Source organism: Hyperolius riggenbachi, chromosome 7 (assembly GCF_040937935.1).
Source record: "Hyperolius riggenbachi isolate aHypRig1 chromosome 7, aHypRig1.pri, whole genome shotgun sequence".
Taxonomy (NCBI): domain Eukaryota; kingdom Metazoa; phylum Chordata; class Amphibia; order Anura; family Hyperoliidae; genus Hyperolius; species Hyperolius riggenbachi.
In genome coordinates, this window is record NC_090652.1 from 112711663 (window position 1) to 112726020 (window position 14358).

A 14358-nucleotide genomic window follows, 5' to 3' on the forward strand; every position below is an offset into this window, starting at 1 on the left:
TACATTTTTGGCTCCATTACAATGCATAGAAGGCGAATTGAACACGCCAAGTGTTCGCTTGGCGATGCGAACGCGAACACCCCTTGTTCGCCACAAACTATTTGCTGGGCAAACAGTTCTTACCATCTCTAATTCTAAACCCTCATAAAACAATTACGTCTTCTCTCCAGCAAACTTAGGGCTGCGCATGCACCACTCGATGGGTCCAGCAACGTCCCCTTGATGATGGTCGCTAGCAACGCCCCTTCCTGTCGGCGGGTTAAGCATGAGGTCACACGACGTACACACAGCGTTATCGAGACTTCCCGCAATCGCGGTACTTTGCCTGGTGTCGCCAGGGATCCTAAAGATCTGCCGTGTCAGTTTTTTGTTATTGCACGACGTTAAGCGACATTCGCAATCATGCGCCTATACCCACCTCATGACGTGGTGTAAAAATTGCCAGCGTCAGGAAAATTGCCAGGTTGGTACATAGCTTTACACATTCTTTGATATGTTTTTCGAAGGATCTGATAAGAAGAGGCCAGTGGCCAAAAAAAACACAGACCCTTGGCACATTCCTTTCCCATATCCAGCCACTGGAACATAAAATCCAATGCCCTATATAATTATCTTTGGAATAAATAATATTAATGCCACCATATTAATCAGCATGAATCTGCCTTTCCATAGATGCCAGCCATGTCAAAATTAGCAGATGCGCATTAAACCCAATCTCAAGGTGTTTGAGCCAAAAAGCATTTGCCTACCACCTTCTGTGGCAGAGATATGGTTTTCTCTGAAATAAAATATGATAACTCATGTGTTTAGTTTCTGAGTAAAACAGAGAATGCCAGGAACACGCTAGTATCATTCTCTGCATGTTCTGATCAACTGATGACGCAATATGATCATTTCAGATATTTCATGTTACAGCCTCCCATGACAGGGGGTGGAGCTGGATCATGTGGCAGACACTGCCCATCTCCCATTCCGTCTTCTGTTTGGACTTACCATTGCAAAGGACACGATTATGTGACAAACAACCTAGAGATTATACCCAGTTATTTTCACTTTTATTCCCTTATTTTTACTGTATCAATCTGTTCATTTGCTGTATTCAGTTTATGCATTATTTTATTATAAAACAAACGATGAAACATTGTTTGTGTTGTTCTGAAATCTCTGCAAAAAGTCCCGCATTTCCTGAGTTACCATAACCGTTTTTATTGATATTGTTATTTTTTGCGATTTCTAAAAAAAGGATGTTGAATTAACCCTTTTTTGTACAAGATTAGCTAGAGTTAGATTTGCGTATTCACACGCTAATGCGAAACTGTGGCAGCAACCCAATCTCTATATGAGATTGTAGATTGTATCGATTGTACGTACAATCAAAATTGTATTGTGTGTGGACTCACCAACCAATCCAAAAGGTTACTTTGCCTGCAGTGCTGAATGCTTTCGGGATTCCCTAGGGCTTGTTTCCATCTATGCGCTTCTATCCACTTCTGTTCGCTTTTCAGCAACATGTATCTGAGGCTGAATGGTAAACTGCGGCAAATGGAGCAGGGATTGGAGGGCGACGTCACACCCATCCCTGGAGTTATTCAAATCAAGACTGAAAAGCAACCTGTTTAGCCTGGGATTTGCAGACTTGTAGAATTCTTCCTACAGCTGGAGTTGTCGTGCCATTTACACTAGCTGTAATATAATTTATATAATGTATGTATTGATATTACATACCGTCATTACATATAATGTAATATCATCATAAACTCATATGTCCTTCCATGTAGTCAATATAACTAATGTATTATAAATAGATACTTGTGTACCAGGACCAGTTAGAAAACAATCCCCAAGTCTCCTGGCAAAGTCTTGTATTATTGGTTAGAAAAAGGCTGTTTGTCTTCCTGGGTGGAAAAGGCTCAATGCCAGAGTCAATGCTAGACAGATTAGCCTCTATCAGATAACACAGATGAACCCAGTACAGTCTCAGATGTTGTGCCATGATGCACATTTACAGACAGAATGTTTTGAGCAGATCAGAACATGGTGTGTCAGTACATGGCAGGGGCTGTGATGGAGCGACATGTTCTAGAAAAATAGACCTTAAATAAGATGCTATTGCCTGTTAGGGGAAGAGCTACATGCACAGTAAAAGTACAACAATGAACTGTCCTGACAAAAGTAAATCTGTATGTAAATAGGATGGCTAAACAGCACTGGATGCATCTGATTCACCCTCAGGCTGTGTTCCCACTACAGCGGACAAATGTTTTTTTCGTCCATCGCATGGAACCTGGAAGTGTTGACTCCGTGCACCTTCCCTGCCCACTGCTCTGATTTCAGGAGGGGGAGCGTTTAAGGGGGGAGTGAGGTGAGGGAGAGGGGAGCCGGGCCCCCCTCCCCGCGGCTGTGGGTGCCCACTGCTCCTCCCCTTATGTGCTGTCTTCCCTCTTGCCCCTAAAAACGGCCCCAGAGCCACCAGGCTTCTCCCCCGGCCCTCAGCGGTCCCAGCCATTGCAGGGGCAATTGTTACACACCTGCAGGGTCGCCGCCAGGCACCAAGCAGGCCAAGTGGCTGCTTGGGGCCTCATGTTTTTAGGGGCCTCGGAGGCTCCGTGATGTCGTTGTGACGTCACACTGTCACTGGCTGCAGCCGCAGCGGCTGGTTTTGGGACTCGGGGCAGGCAGACGCCAGCTAGGGGAAGGCTCTGTCCCTGGACCCTGCCCATCCACCATAGTTCCACCCCCGCCACCTGCTCTGCCCACCCTCCCTGAAGCCGGGTAAATGTGCCGCATACTTCCGGTTCTGCGTTCCACATGGACTGCAGGAACCAGAAGTAAGAATGGCGCATGATTCTTGGCAAAGCCAGTAAACCACCACTCTCCTCGTCCCCCCGTCTGCTCTGCTTTTACCCCGCTCCCTGCCTGCCTGGCTACTTTTACCCGCACTCCCTGCATGCCTGGCTACTATGCCCAGCTACCTACGGGGGTAAATACCTACGCCTAGCTACCTACGGGGGCACCTACCAACGCCTAGCTACCTACGGGGGCACCTACCTATCTATGCTATGCCTACCTGCCTATACTGGGACACCTATTTATGCCTAGCTACCTATGGGGGCACTTAGCTACCTATAGGGGCACCTACCTATGCCTAGCTATGTACACGGGCACCTACCTACGCCTTACTACTTATGGGGGCACTTACCTACACCTAGATACCTACGGGGGCACCTACCTATGCCTAGCTACCTACGGGGGCACCTACCTATGCCTAGCTACCTACAGGGGCACCTTCCTATGCCTAGCTACCTACAGTGGGTTGCAAAAGTATTCGGCCCCCTTGAAGTTTTCCACATTTTGTCATATTACTGCCACAAACATGAATCAATTTTATTGAAATTCCACATGAAAGACCAACACAAAGTGGTGTACACATGAGAAGTAGAATGAAAATCATACATAATTCCAAACATTTTTTACAAATAAATAACTGAAAAGTGGTGTGTGCATAATTATTCGGCCCTCTTTGATCTGAGTGCAGTCAGTTGCCTATAGACATTGCCTGATGAGTGCTAATGACTAAATAGAGTGCACCTGTGTGTAATCTAATGTCACTACAAACACAGCTGCTCTGTGAGGGCCTCAGAGGTTGTCTAAGAGAATATTGGGAGCAACAACACCGTGAAGTCCAAAGAACACACAAGACAGGTCAGGGATAAAGCTATTGAGAAATTTAAAGCAGGCTTAGGCTACAAAAAGATTTCAAAAGCCTTGAACATCCCACGGAGCACTGTTCAAGCGATCATTCAGAAATGGAAGGAGTATGGCACAACTGTAAACTTACCAAGACAAGGCCATCCACCTAAACTCACAGGCCGAACAAGGAGAGCGCTGATCAGAAATGCAGTCAAGAGGCCCATGGTGACTCTGGACGAGCTGCAGAGATCTACAGCTCAGGTGGGAGACTCTGTCCATAGGACAACTATTAGTCATGCACTTTCCAAAGTTGGCCTTTATGGAAGAGTGGCAAGAAGAAAGGCATTGTTAACAGAAAGCATAAGAAGTCCCGTTTGCAGTTTTCCACAAGCCATGTGGGGGACCCAGCAACGATGTGGAAGAAGGTGCTCTGGTCAGATGAGCCCAAAATGGAACTTTTTGGGCAAAATGCAAAACGCTACGTGTGGCAGAAAACTAACACTGCACATCACTCTGAACACACCATCCCCACTGTCAAATATGGTGGTGGCTGCATCATGCTGGGTTGTGCTTCTCTTCAGCAGCTACAGGGAAGCTGGTCAGAGTTGATGGGAAGGTGGATGGAGCCAAATACAGGGCAAACTTGGAAGAAAACCTCTTGGAGACTGCAAAAGACTTGAGACTGGGGCGGAGGTTCACCTTCCAGCAGGACAATGAATCTAAACATAAGACCAGGGCAACAATGGAATGGTTTAAAACAAAACATATCTATGTGTTAGAATGGTCCAGTCAAAGTCCAGATCTAAATCCAATTGAGAATCTGGGTCAAGATCTGAAAACTGCTGTTCACAAACGCTGTCCATCTAATCTGACTGAGCTGGAGCTGTTTTGCAAAGAAGAATGGGCAAGGATTTCAGTGCAAAGCTGGTAGAGACATACCCTAAGAGAGACTGGCAGCTGTAATTGCAGCAAAAGGTGGTTCTACAAAGTATTGACTCGGGCCGAATAATTACGCACACTCCACTTTGCAGTTATTTATTTGTAAAAAATGTTTGGAATGATGTATGATTTTCGATCCACTTCTCACATGTACACCACTTTGTATTGGTCTTTCACGTGGAATTCCAATAAAATTCATGCATGTTTGTGGCAGTAATGTGACAAAATGTGGAAAACTTCAAGGGGTCGAATACTTTTGCAACCCACTGTATACTGGGACACCTACCTATTACCCTCCTCCCCACCCCATTAGTATCACCCACCTCCCAACCCAGTCAGTGTCACTCTCTCCCCACCCAGTGTTATCCTCCTCCCCACCTAGTGTAATCCTCCTCCCCTTCCAGCAATGTCACCCTCCTTCTACCCGGTGTCACCCTCTCAGCCGCATCCAGTGTCACTCTCCCACCCTACTCAGCAGCTCCATCCCACCAGCACCCAGTGGGCCAGAACATTTAATTAAATTATGTCTAAGGTAACATTTGCTGCATTTTTATATGTGTATTTTTCATGTGTGGGGGATAATGCTTACTGAATTTTAACATGTGTTGGAAATAATATTTGCCTAATTTCCGATTTGCTGCATTCCATATGTCAAAAGTAACGTTTGCCACATTCCATGTGTTAGGGAAATCATTTGCTGCATTCATTTGTCGGAAGTAGGGGTTGTTGCATATCATGTTTCAGAGGTAATGGTTCTTGCATTTCATGTATTGGAGGTAATAGTTCTTGCATATCTTGTGTCGGAAGTAGGGGTTGTTGCATATAATGTGTTGGATGTAGGGGTTGTTGCTTATCATGTGTTGGAAGTAGGGGTTTTTGCATATCATGTGTGAGAAGTAGGGGTTTTTGCATATCATGTGTCAGAGGTAATGGTTCTTGCATTTGATGTGTCGGAGCCAAAGGTAACGGTTGCTGCATTTATTACTCGATGGTCATAGTTGGTTACATTTGCTCCTTTGGGATCATTGTTGCAGCATTTGACATTATGTTGTCGTCTCATGATTACTAAATGGTATGCTAATAAATAGCATCAGTTTCTGCTGATTTATCATCTGCACATCCATGATGCAAATCTTCTGTCTCCCCACATCATGGCAAAAACACTGCTTCCTTATGTGTTTGTGGAATGATGTCTAATTACCCTTAGGCTCCCTGCACACTGCATGCGATTCCGATTTTTAATCGTTTTTTTACATGTGATTCCAATTTTTAATGGTTACTGCATTATTCTGTTGATAGCATTCAGGGAAAATTGGAATCGCAAATCAGATTTGCAGTGTGCAGGGAGCCTTAGATTCACTTTGCCTAACTGTTGTGGGAGAAAACTCTGACCTGCCGCCTCACTGTTATGCGTTACATTACAGTTAGCCCTGCCCACATAATGTCATGGTCACGCCCATTTTTTGCCGTGGCACGCTTCACGCGCCCCACTGACGTTACGTAGCACCTATACTGCTGGCTGTGATCAGGCTTGGGGCTGGTGTACCGGGCTGGCTGTGTGCTCTGTTGCGCATGCTTGGCCATGTGTGCTTCTGCATATCGCAGCGTTCTGTGCTAGTGCATTACTACTGCCGTGACCTCTTGTGCAGCACTTTACAAAGTACATAGCCATGTCACTGACTGCCCTCAGAGGAGCTCACCATCTAATCCCTACCATAGTCTAATGTCCTACTTAATTATGTATTTTTTTTCTTTTTTGGGGGAGGGGGGGGGGGTGTAAAGTCTACCTCTTTCTACATTGAAATGTGTTTTTTTTGTTCATATTGACATGTAAGCATCATGCAGTTGGCTCCACCCATGCCATGGCCACACTCTGGCTCCATGATAATAACAAAATCTGTCTATCTCGACTCACCCATATACACCGTCCATAATTGTATTTCAACAGGAGCAACTGCATGTAAAACACGTGTAAAATTAACTTAAAAAGAAGCTCATACTGCCGCTCAGGACTTACAAATGTATAAAAACCTTTATTGAACACAACTGCATCTGCATATCGCTAACCCACCCTAAAAACAATTAAAATACTGCGGAGCGCTCCTCAACAACACCAATCTCAGCACAACAACACACACTCCATTTACTCTGGTACCGGTACCTTCCCCTTATATCCGCAGAGTGTGGAGACAAAGTGGCTGCTGAATGTGGTGTATGAAATGGCTGCTTGCCGTGCTTAATGCTCAAACTGCATACGTTTTCCAGCAATATTGGGGACAGTCTCTAGGCAGCAATGTCTTACCACCTCGCGACCAAACAGATTCCTCTGATCACTTTCCCTCTTGTCAATGCTGGTTGCATAGCTTCCTCTGGTTTTCACCTCAACCCTCCACTGCTTCCGGTCTTCTCGACCCACCGTATAATTACTTATGGGGAGAGGAGGGGAGACGGAAGTCCTTCTGCTGCAGCACGGCCGGCAGGCTAGTAGAAGCGCTCAGACGCACATCGAGGTAAAGCCCCGCGCATCGACGCGTTGCGCCCGCCCACTGCAAGCTTCGTCAGGATGTATAACGCGGCGGGCGGGTTAGCGATTTATGCGCCATGACGGACGCACTCACTGGGCGTTCCTACTGACGTTGCTCGTAGCCATAGCTACATGCTTCAACGCCGGAACTTCTCCCCTCTCGTTGCTGCTGCTTACTCAGACAGGTAACACCATCCTGCAAATCCACCAATAGGTATACAGTCCACATAACAAGACTTGCTCTTTTTGCAGACATCCACAGCCCTATTACAGGAGAGTATTCCAAGATCGATCATCACATATATCCCCCACATAGGTTCAGCATTCCCTTAAAGCGGAATATAACCCTACATTTCAACTTTGCTCTAAAACATTATTTACAGCATATTATATGCAAAAAGCATTTTTTTTACTAGACCAGCATTGGAAGGGTTAAACACAGAGGTTTAAAGTTCCATGGAGAGATATGCAGAAGTTCAGATTGTTACATTCTATTTAGTTAAATGTATCTATTGAGAAATGTTACACACTCTTTGGCTGTCCTCCTGCTCCTTCTCAGTCAGAGAGAGTGAGTCACATTCAACACTTAGATACATTTATGTAAACAAAATGTATCTATGTCAGCTTCGGATGCGTCTGCAGAAATCTCCAGAAATTTTAAAGCTCTGTGTAACCCTTCCAATGCTGGTCTAGTAAAAAAAAAAATGCTGGTTGCATATAATATACTGTAAATAATGTTTTAGAGCAAAGTTGAAATGCAGGGTTATATTCCGCTTTAATGTCTATCATTGTCAGCCAGTTTTTCCTTCATAAAAAGGGTGCAAAATTTAATTCTTGATTAAGGCCAGTGGGAACTAGGGAGTCCAACAAATAGATCCACTTTGCCTCCTGTTGCAACAACCACTTTTCTCTGTACCCACCTCGTCTGTTGTTTTAAAGTTTATATATGCCTTTAAACCAGAAGCCATTCTTCAAACCCCCATGTGTCTCACAAAAATGTACAGCAACTGTACTGCGATATTCCCCATTAGGTTTTTTTCCACAGTTTATGTTGCTTACATGTTTAGAGATCCTCTTTTTCAGTTTTCTTGTGGTCATGCCAACATATAACATAGTACACGGGCACTGTATAGTGTACACTGTCCATTCTGAATTACAATTAATAAAGGAATGTATCTTCCACGCCTTCATTTTGTTTGGTGCCTGAAATGTTTTTGATACATCCACATACTCACACATGGAACATGCACCACACTTATACATTCCCTTAGTACTAAGTTCACCCAACCAATTAGACTGTGGCAAAAGGTCAGAATGTACTAGGCAATCCCATAAATTGGGCGCACGTCGGGCCACTAAAGGCGGCCTCTCGCCGACAATGGGCCCAAGGACCGGATCAACCTGCAAAACCGACCAATGTCTGGTCAGAATATCACGTATACGTGACCAATTGGAGTTGTACGAGGAAATGAAACTTGGACAAGATACTCTTCCCTGTCTAGCCTGTACTTGACATCTGTCCCGTTTTTTAAGTAACTCAGTACGTGGAGTTTGAAGGGCCCTCTCAGCACCAGAGCACAATGCCTCATGTCGATAACCGCGATCTTTAAACCGATCGTACATCTCCGTGGCTTCCCGCTGGAAATCCACCTTGCTGGAACAATTCCTCCTAATGCGGAGGAATTGACCTCTAGGGATCCCCCTAATGAGGTGTGGTGGATGATGGCTGGTGGCGTGGAGGAGGGTGTTCCCAGCGGTAGGCTTGCGGTAAGTAGTAGTCCACAGTGTATTACCATCCTTCACGACACTCAAATCCAAAAAGGATATGCCAATTAGGCTATAAGTGTACGTGAGGTGTATATTCCGCTGGTTCACATTGAGCCGGTCCAAAAAGGTCTCCAGCTCGCTCTCACTCCCCCTCCACACCACCAGCACATCATCAATAAAACGGAGCCACATCTTGACATGAATATCAAATTCAGATAACGTGTAGACGTCCTTCCGTTCCCACAGGCCTAGGTGTAAACAGGCATAGGCAGGTGCGCACGAAGCCCCCATCGACGTACTGCGCACCTGCCTATAGTGGGTGTCCTTAAAGGGACTCCGAGCCCAAGTAAAAAAAGAAAGCTGTACTCACCCGGGCCTTTTTCTAGCCCAGTGCTGGTCGGGAGGTCCCACGACGAAGTCCTGGCTCCTCTCCTAGTCCCCGCTGACCGGCCGCAGCCCGGGCGACACTCTGCTGAGTGTCGGCTGTTCCTTCTGCGTATGACGCGGCTGACGTCACACGCTGGCCACCTCGCGTCATCACGGTGGCCGGTGTGAAAGTACTGCACATGCGCGATTAAAGCGCGCATGCACCGTACTGCCACGCCGGCCGCCGTGATGACGCGAGGCGGCCGGCGTGTGAAGTCAGCCGCGTCATACGCGGAAGGAACAGCCCGACACTCAGCAGAGTGTCGCCCAGGCTGCGGCCGGTCAGCCATTCCGGAGCGGGGACTAGGAGAGGAGCCAGGACGCCGTCGTGGGACCTCCCGACCAGCACTGGGCTGGAGAAAGCCCCGGGTGAGTACAACTTTCTTTTTTTACTTGAGCTCGGAGTCCCTTTAAACAAAAAGCAATTGTGTTCTAGTACATACCTCATAGCTTGGACTACAAAGTCATTGTGAAGTGGTGTATCAGGGTACGTATCTGCCAGAAAAAACTTTAGGGCATCCAATCCTACCTCGTGTGGGATAGACGTATACAAGCTTTCAACGTCTATCCCAACGAGAAGGTCTCCGGGATCAACTGACAAATTGCCAATTAGCCGTAATACATCTCTCGAATCCTGAACATAGGAGGGGAGAGATGCAACCAGCATTTTGATTTTACAATCAATCCATATGGCCAATTTCTCAGTGGGACCATTAATAGCGCTAACTATTGGTCTCCCGTGGGGCTTATTCAGGTTTTTATGAACCTTGGGGATCAGATAGAATACCGGGACCCTATATGTGCCAACTCTCAAAAAGTTTTCTTCCTTTTCGTCTAGCACACCTTCATCAACTGCGTCATCGACCCATTGATTAACTCCATATGCTATCCTCTCATATGGTCCGCTCCGGAGTGGTTGGTACGTATTTTTGTCACTCAACTGTCTCGCCGCTTCTTCTAAATACAGATCCCTAGACCATAGAACCACATTTCCCCCTTGTCACTTGGGCGCACTATTATTTCCTTTGCTTGTTTTAGTTCTTCTAATGTTTTCTTTCTCCCTTAGTCAAATTATCTCTAGCCTGTCTATTCCATGGCAGTTTTTAAAATCACGGGAGACTAGATCAAGAAATATTCCTAGTGCTGGGAAGGTGTGTGGTGAGGGCATATAACTAGACTTAGAGTGGCAATCCGCATGTTCAATTAATCTCGTTTCATTAATTTCCCCCTGATCCACACTTTGTTTCCCCTCTTCTAAATTCTGATCCCTGAGTGTTTCAAGTGTCCTAAGTGTTTCAAGATCGCCAAGAATCCAATCAGGCTCAATTTCCGGGATGATTCCATCCCTATTTTCATTATTATGGGGCTCCTCTCTCCCTTCCTTGTTTTTACTGTCATAGGTTGCCTTTAGACAAACATTTGTAGATCTTTCTGTACTAGAAATGCATCACCCTCTTGTACAGGCGAAAAAGATAACCCCTTGCCAAGGAGGGAAATGTGGTCCGGGCCCAGGGGAAAGTCAGATAGATTAATCACATTTTGTGCCGTTTCTCTTGGTTGGTTTTTTGCAGGTCCTAGGACAATCTCCCTTTCACACATGCAATCAAACCCTCCCATACTATCACCTATTTGTACTTGCCCTGCCGTGGTGGCTGGACTCATAATATAGGTTTTAAAGGCTGCAATTTCTTCTTGTTTCTGCCTCTCCTGTTTCCTTTTCCTTGCTTCTTTTTTATTTCGTCGCCGCTGCCTCCGTCGCTTTCGTCTAAAAAAACAACAAACTTACCCGAGGTCGATGACTCAGGAGAGTACGGCTGCCCACCAACTCCTCCCTGATCTCTTGGGGTTCTGGGTCTACTCCCTGATCTAGATCGTGGTTTACCAGGTAAGTAAAGGAGATATTCCCCCTCCTTCCACTCTGCTAAATCTTTTAGATACTTAGTCTGTTTATCCTTTTTGATTCTTTTTTGTGTTCTCTCGACTTCCCCTTTTAACAAATCATTCAATTTTAAAAAAACTGTATTCTCTTTGTAAGGGTCTAAGGACTTGATACTTGTATCCACAGCCTCTTTAATCTCTAATAGTTATATCTTTTCCTCTTCAATGATTAGGCCCAGTACCACAAATCCATGTGCAATACTAGCAGCCTTCCATTTTGGGAGGAACTGATCATTGCGCAGGTGCTCTGCTGGGATAATTTTCTCCCTTATTCCCCACGGCAATACCTGCGCCTCTTTATATGACTCCAGAGTTGATATATTCCATTTGCGTCTCAAATGTTTAAGGGTCAATTTCCTGTGTTGTCGACACAATTTTTTAACCTCCTGATTAGGATTTTCTGTGGTCGAGTCTATTTCAGCAACTTTAAATGTAGATTCAATATCAAGATGAATATCATCTGTAATTGCATAAGCCATAGCACAACAAAGGTATAACTGACTGCTTTAATTGTTTTTAGGGTGGGTTAGCGATTTGCAGTTGTGTTCAATAAAGGTTTTCATACATTTCTAAGTCCTGAGCAGCAGTATGAGCTTCTTTTTAAGTTAACTTCACACTCTGGCTCCACCCACATGTCATGGCCTAACCCACTTTCCGTGCAATAATCACACCCATTTTTCGGGTTAGGGCCATGCCTACAGTCTGCTTGGGGCCACAAAAACCTTAGCTGCACCCCTGCACACCTGTATTTGATATTGGATTTAAATATTGATTGAATATTGAATAGATGTGTATGTCCTTTAGATGGTCAAGTGTAGCTGGAATGCAGAGTCCCCTCCAGTACCACTATAAGTAAACAATGGCAGCATAGGTTTGTACCGTGTCAGGCAGAACAAAGCTAGTGGCGGCAGTGGTATGGTGGTTATTAGTGTCAAGCTTAAATTTTGCATAATCATAATTTTGCATCAAAATTTAAAATTAGGATGTGAAATCGTAATGGTAAGTTTCTGGCAAATATGTAATTAATTTTGCTCATAACCGTAATTATGATCAGTCATTTTGCAATTACTTGTAAAATGCAAAAATTGCTTCTTTGGGAACAAGTTTATCATGCAGTATTTGAGAAAATCAATTTAAAAAATATTAACAGAAAAAATAGTTTTAAAGCTTGGGAAAATTACATTTTGCTTTGGTAGACTATAATAATAAATACTGATTTCCAAATTCTGTATACACATATACATTTAAAGTGAACCCGAGGCGATCACATACCTAGAAAACACACACTTACCTAAGAAGAGGCAAGCTTCTGTATCCCATAGACGCAGTGTTCACCAGCCCTGTCCTCAAGTACCAGCAACAGTGCATGTTTTGTGGAAATCCACAGCTCTGCTGAGGCACTAATTACCTCACCTGTGCATATGTGGGGTTTCCTGCAAAACATGTACTGTTGGTGGGCCTTGAAGACAGGGTTAGGGAACTATGCTGTAGAGGCTTCCTGTGTCCTCCATGCCTCTCCTTGCCACTGGAACAGCGGGAATATACTCATTTTCTGGCGAGAGCATGTCCGTGCTATTGGGGTTAAGGAAGAGCCGTGTACAAGGGGCTCTTCCCCACCAGGAGGAGGCAGGAGCCCTTGGGAAGATCATGGTGGAATTTGAGAATCTGCTTCAACAAGAGGAGTGATCTATATATGTATTTTTCTGTGTATATATGCATTTTTATGTGTGACTTAACACATGCATGTACACATTTTTACTGTGTTTCTCAAGTATTCTTTTAGACTTATTATCGTTGTTTTAGGCTATGTGTTTTAGTTTATGACTTATGGTTTTGCTTTTTGGTCAAAAAGTTCTGAGAGTCTCTCATTAACTTTGTGGGTACTGTTATTGGCCTGAGGAAGTGGGCTTGTACCCACGAAATGCGTAGCCTGTGCAAATAAAATCTACCTTATTTACAATTTGGTTGTGTCGTTTGAGAGGTAAGCAACTTCCATTCTTTTCTATTTTATCTTGTTTTTATCAAGTTTTGTCTGTCCTGGGTGTCTCTTCACCCTTTCCATGCCATTTCCAACTCCCCCCTATACGAGGGGGAAGGGGGGGTTTTAATGGACTACAGTGACCTCTCCATCTGCAGTACCAGTTTCTTTTTATAAGAGTGCAACCATCTTTCATCCAGCCATAGCTGGAGTGCCCGAATGGGGACGGGCTAGTGTTCTCCACTTGCCTCATGTGGTTGGTTGACCCTTTCTGCAACTGACCTGTGAGTATATTTTTTCTAAGAACTATCCATTTAATATACCTAGTGACATATTGCACTATTGGGCTCCCGTTGTCTCTGATTTTTTTTCAAGATGTTTTCATCTCCTCATCTCTCAGTTTAACAAGAGGCCCCCTAGATGCCCACCACCCTAAGTGAAATGGTTTTTGGGTTACTAATGTACTCCTTACCCGCAAACAGTGGCATAGCTAAGGAGCTGTGGGCCCCGATGCAAGTTTTACAATGGGGCCCCCCAAGCACTCTAGATACATAGCAATTGATACGGCGCACCAAAACCTGCCAATGGCAACTACAGTGTCAGAGGTGCAAGAAGGGGATGGGGAACAGTTTGTTAACGATTACCACTATTCAAAGTATCTATAGAAATGAATATTATAAGCACAGGACCAATAGAGAGCTAATACTGTAGTTGAGGGAGCGCCTTTTGGGGTCCCTCTGGCCCAAGGGCCCTGATGCGGTCGTTATCTCTGCAACCCCTATTGCTACGCCCCTGCCCGCAAAGGGTTAAGCTGAAATAAAAACACAACCATGAAGAAAGCCCTTTAATGTTCTTAATTAACCATAAATTACTTTTAATTATTGATCCTACACCAATATCCTCGGAAACAATCCCATGCCAATAGCCTCTCAACCTTCATTAAAGATCTCTATGCACTAAAGGCACACATTGCAAAAGTATAGCTATCCCTGGCAAATCATCTTTAACCACTTCACACCTTTGGGGGTTTTACCCCTTGACCACCAGAGCAATTTTCACCTTTCAGCGCTCCTTCCATTCATTCGTCTATAACTTT

The 14358-nt window shown here is 44.8% G+C and overlaps 1 protein-coding gene across 5 annotated transcripts in view; it reads left to right on the forward strand.

Moving 5' to 3' along the window:
- The window catches only part of LOC137524540 (uncharacterized), a 226400-nt gene that overhangs the window by 7821 nt on the left and 204221 nt on the right, over positions 1-14358 (forward strand). Inside the window, exon 1 of one of the 5 annotated variants that reach the window (XM_068244527.1) lies at positions 10187-10265. The exons of the other annotated variants lie outside the window; for them this stretch is intronic. Coding sequence (XP_068100628.1) covers positions 10229-10265 — 37 coding nt within the window. The 5' untranslated portion in view covers positions 10187-10228. Of the gene's footprint in view, positions 1-10186; positions 10266-14358 lie in introns of those variants that run through there. 5 annotated transcript variants of the gene reach the window in all.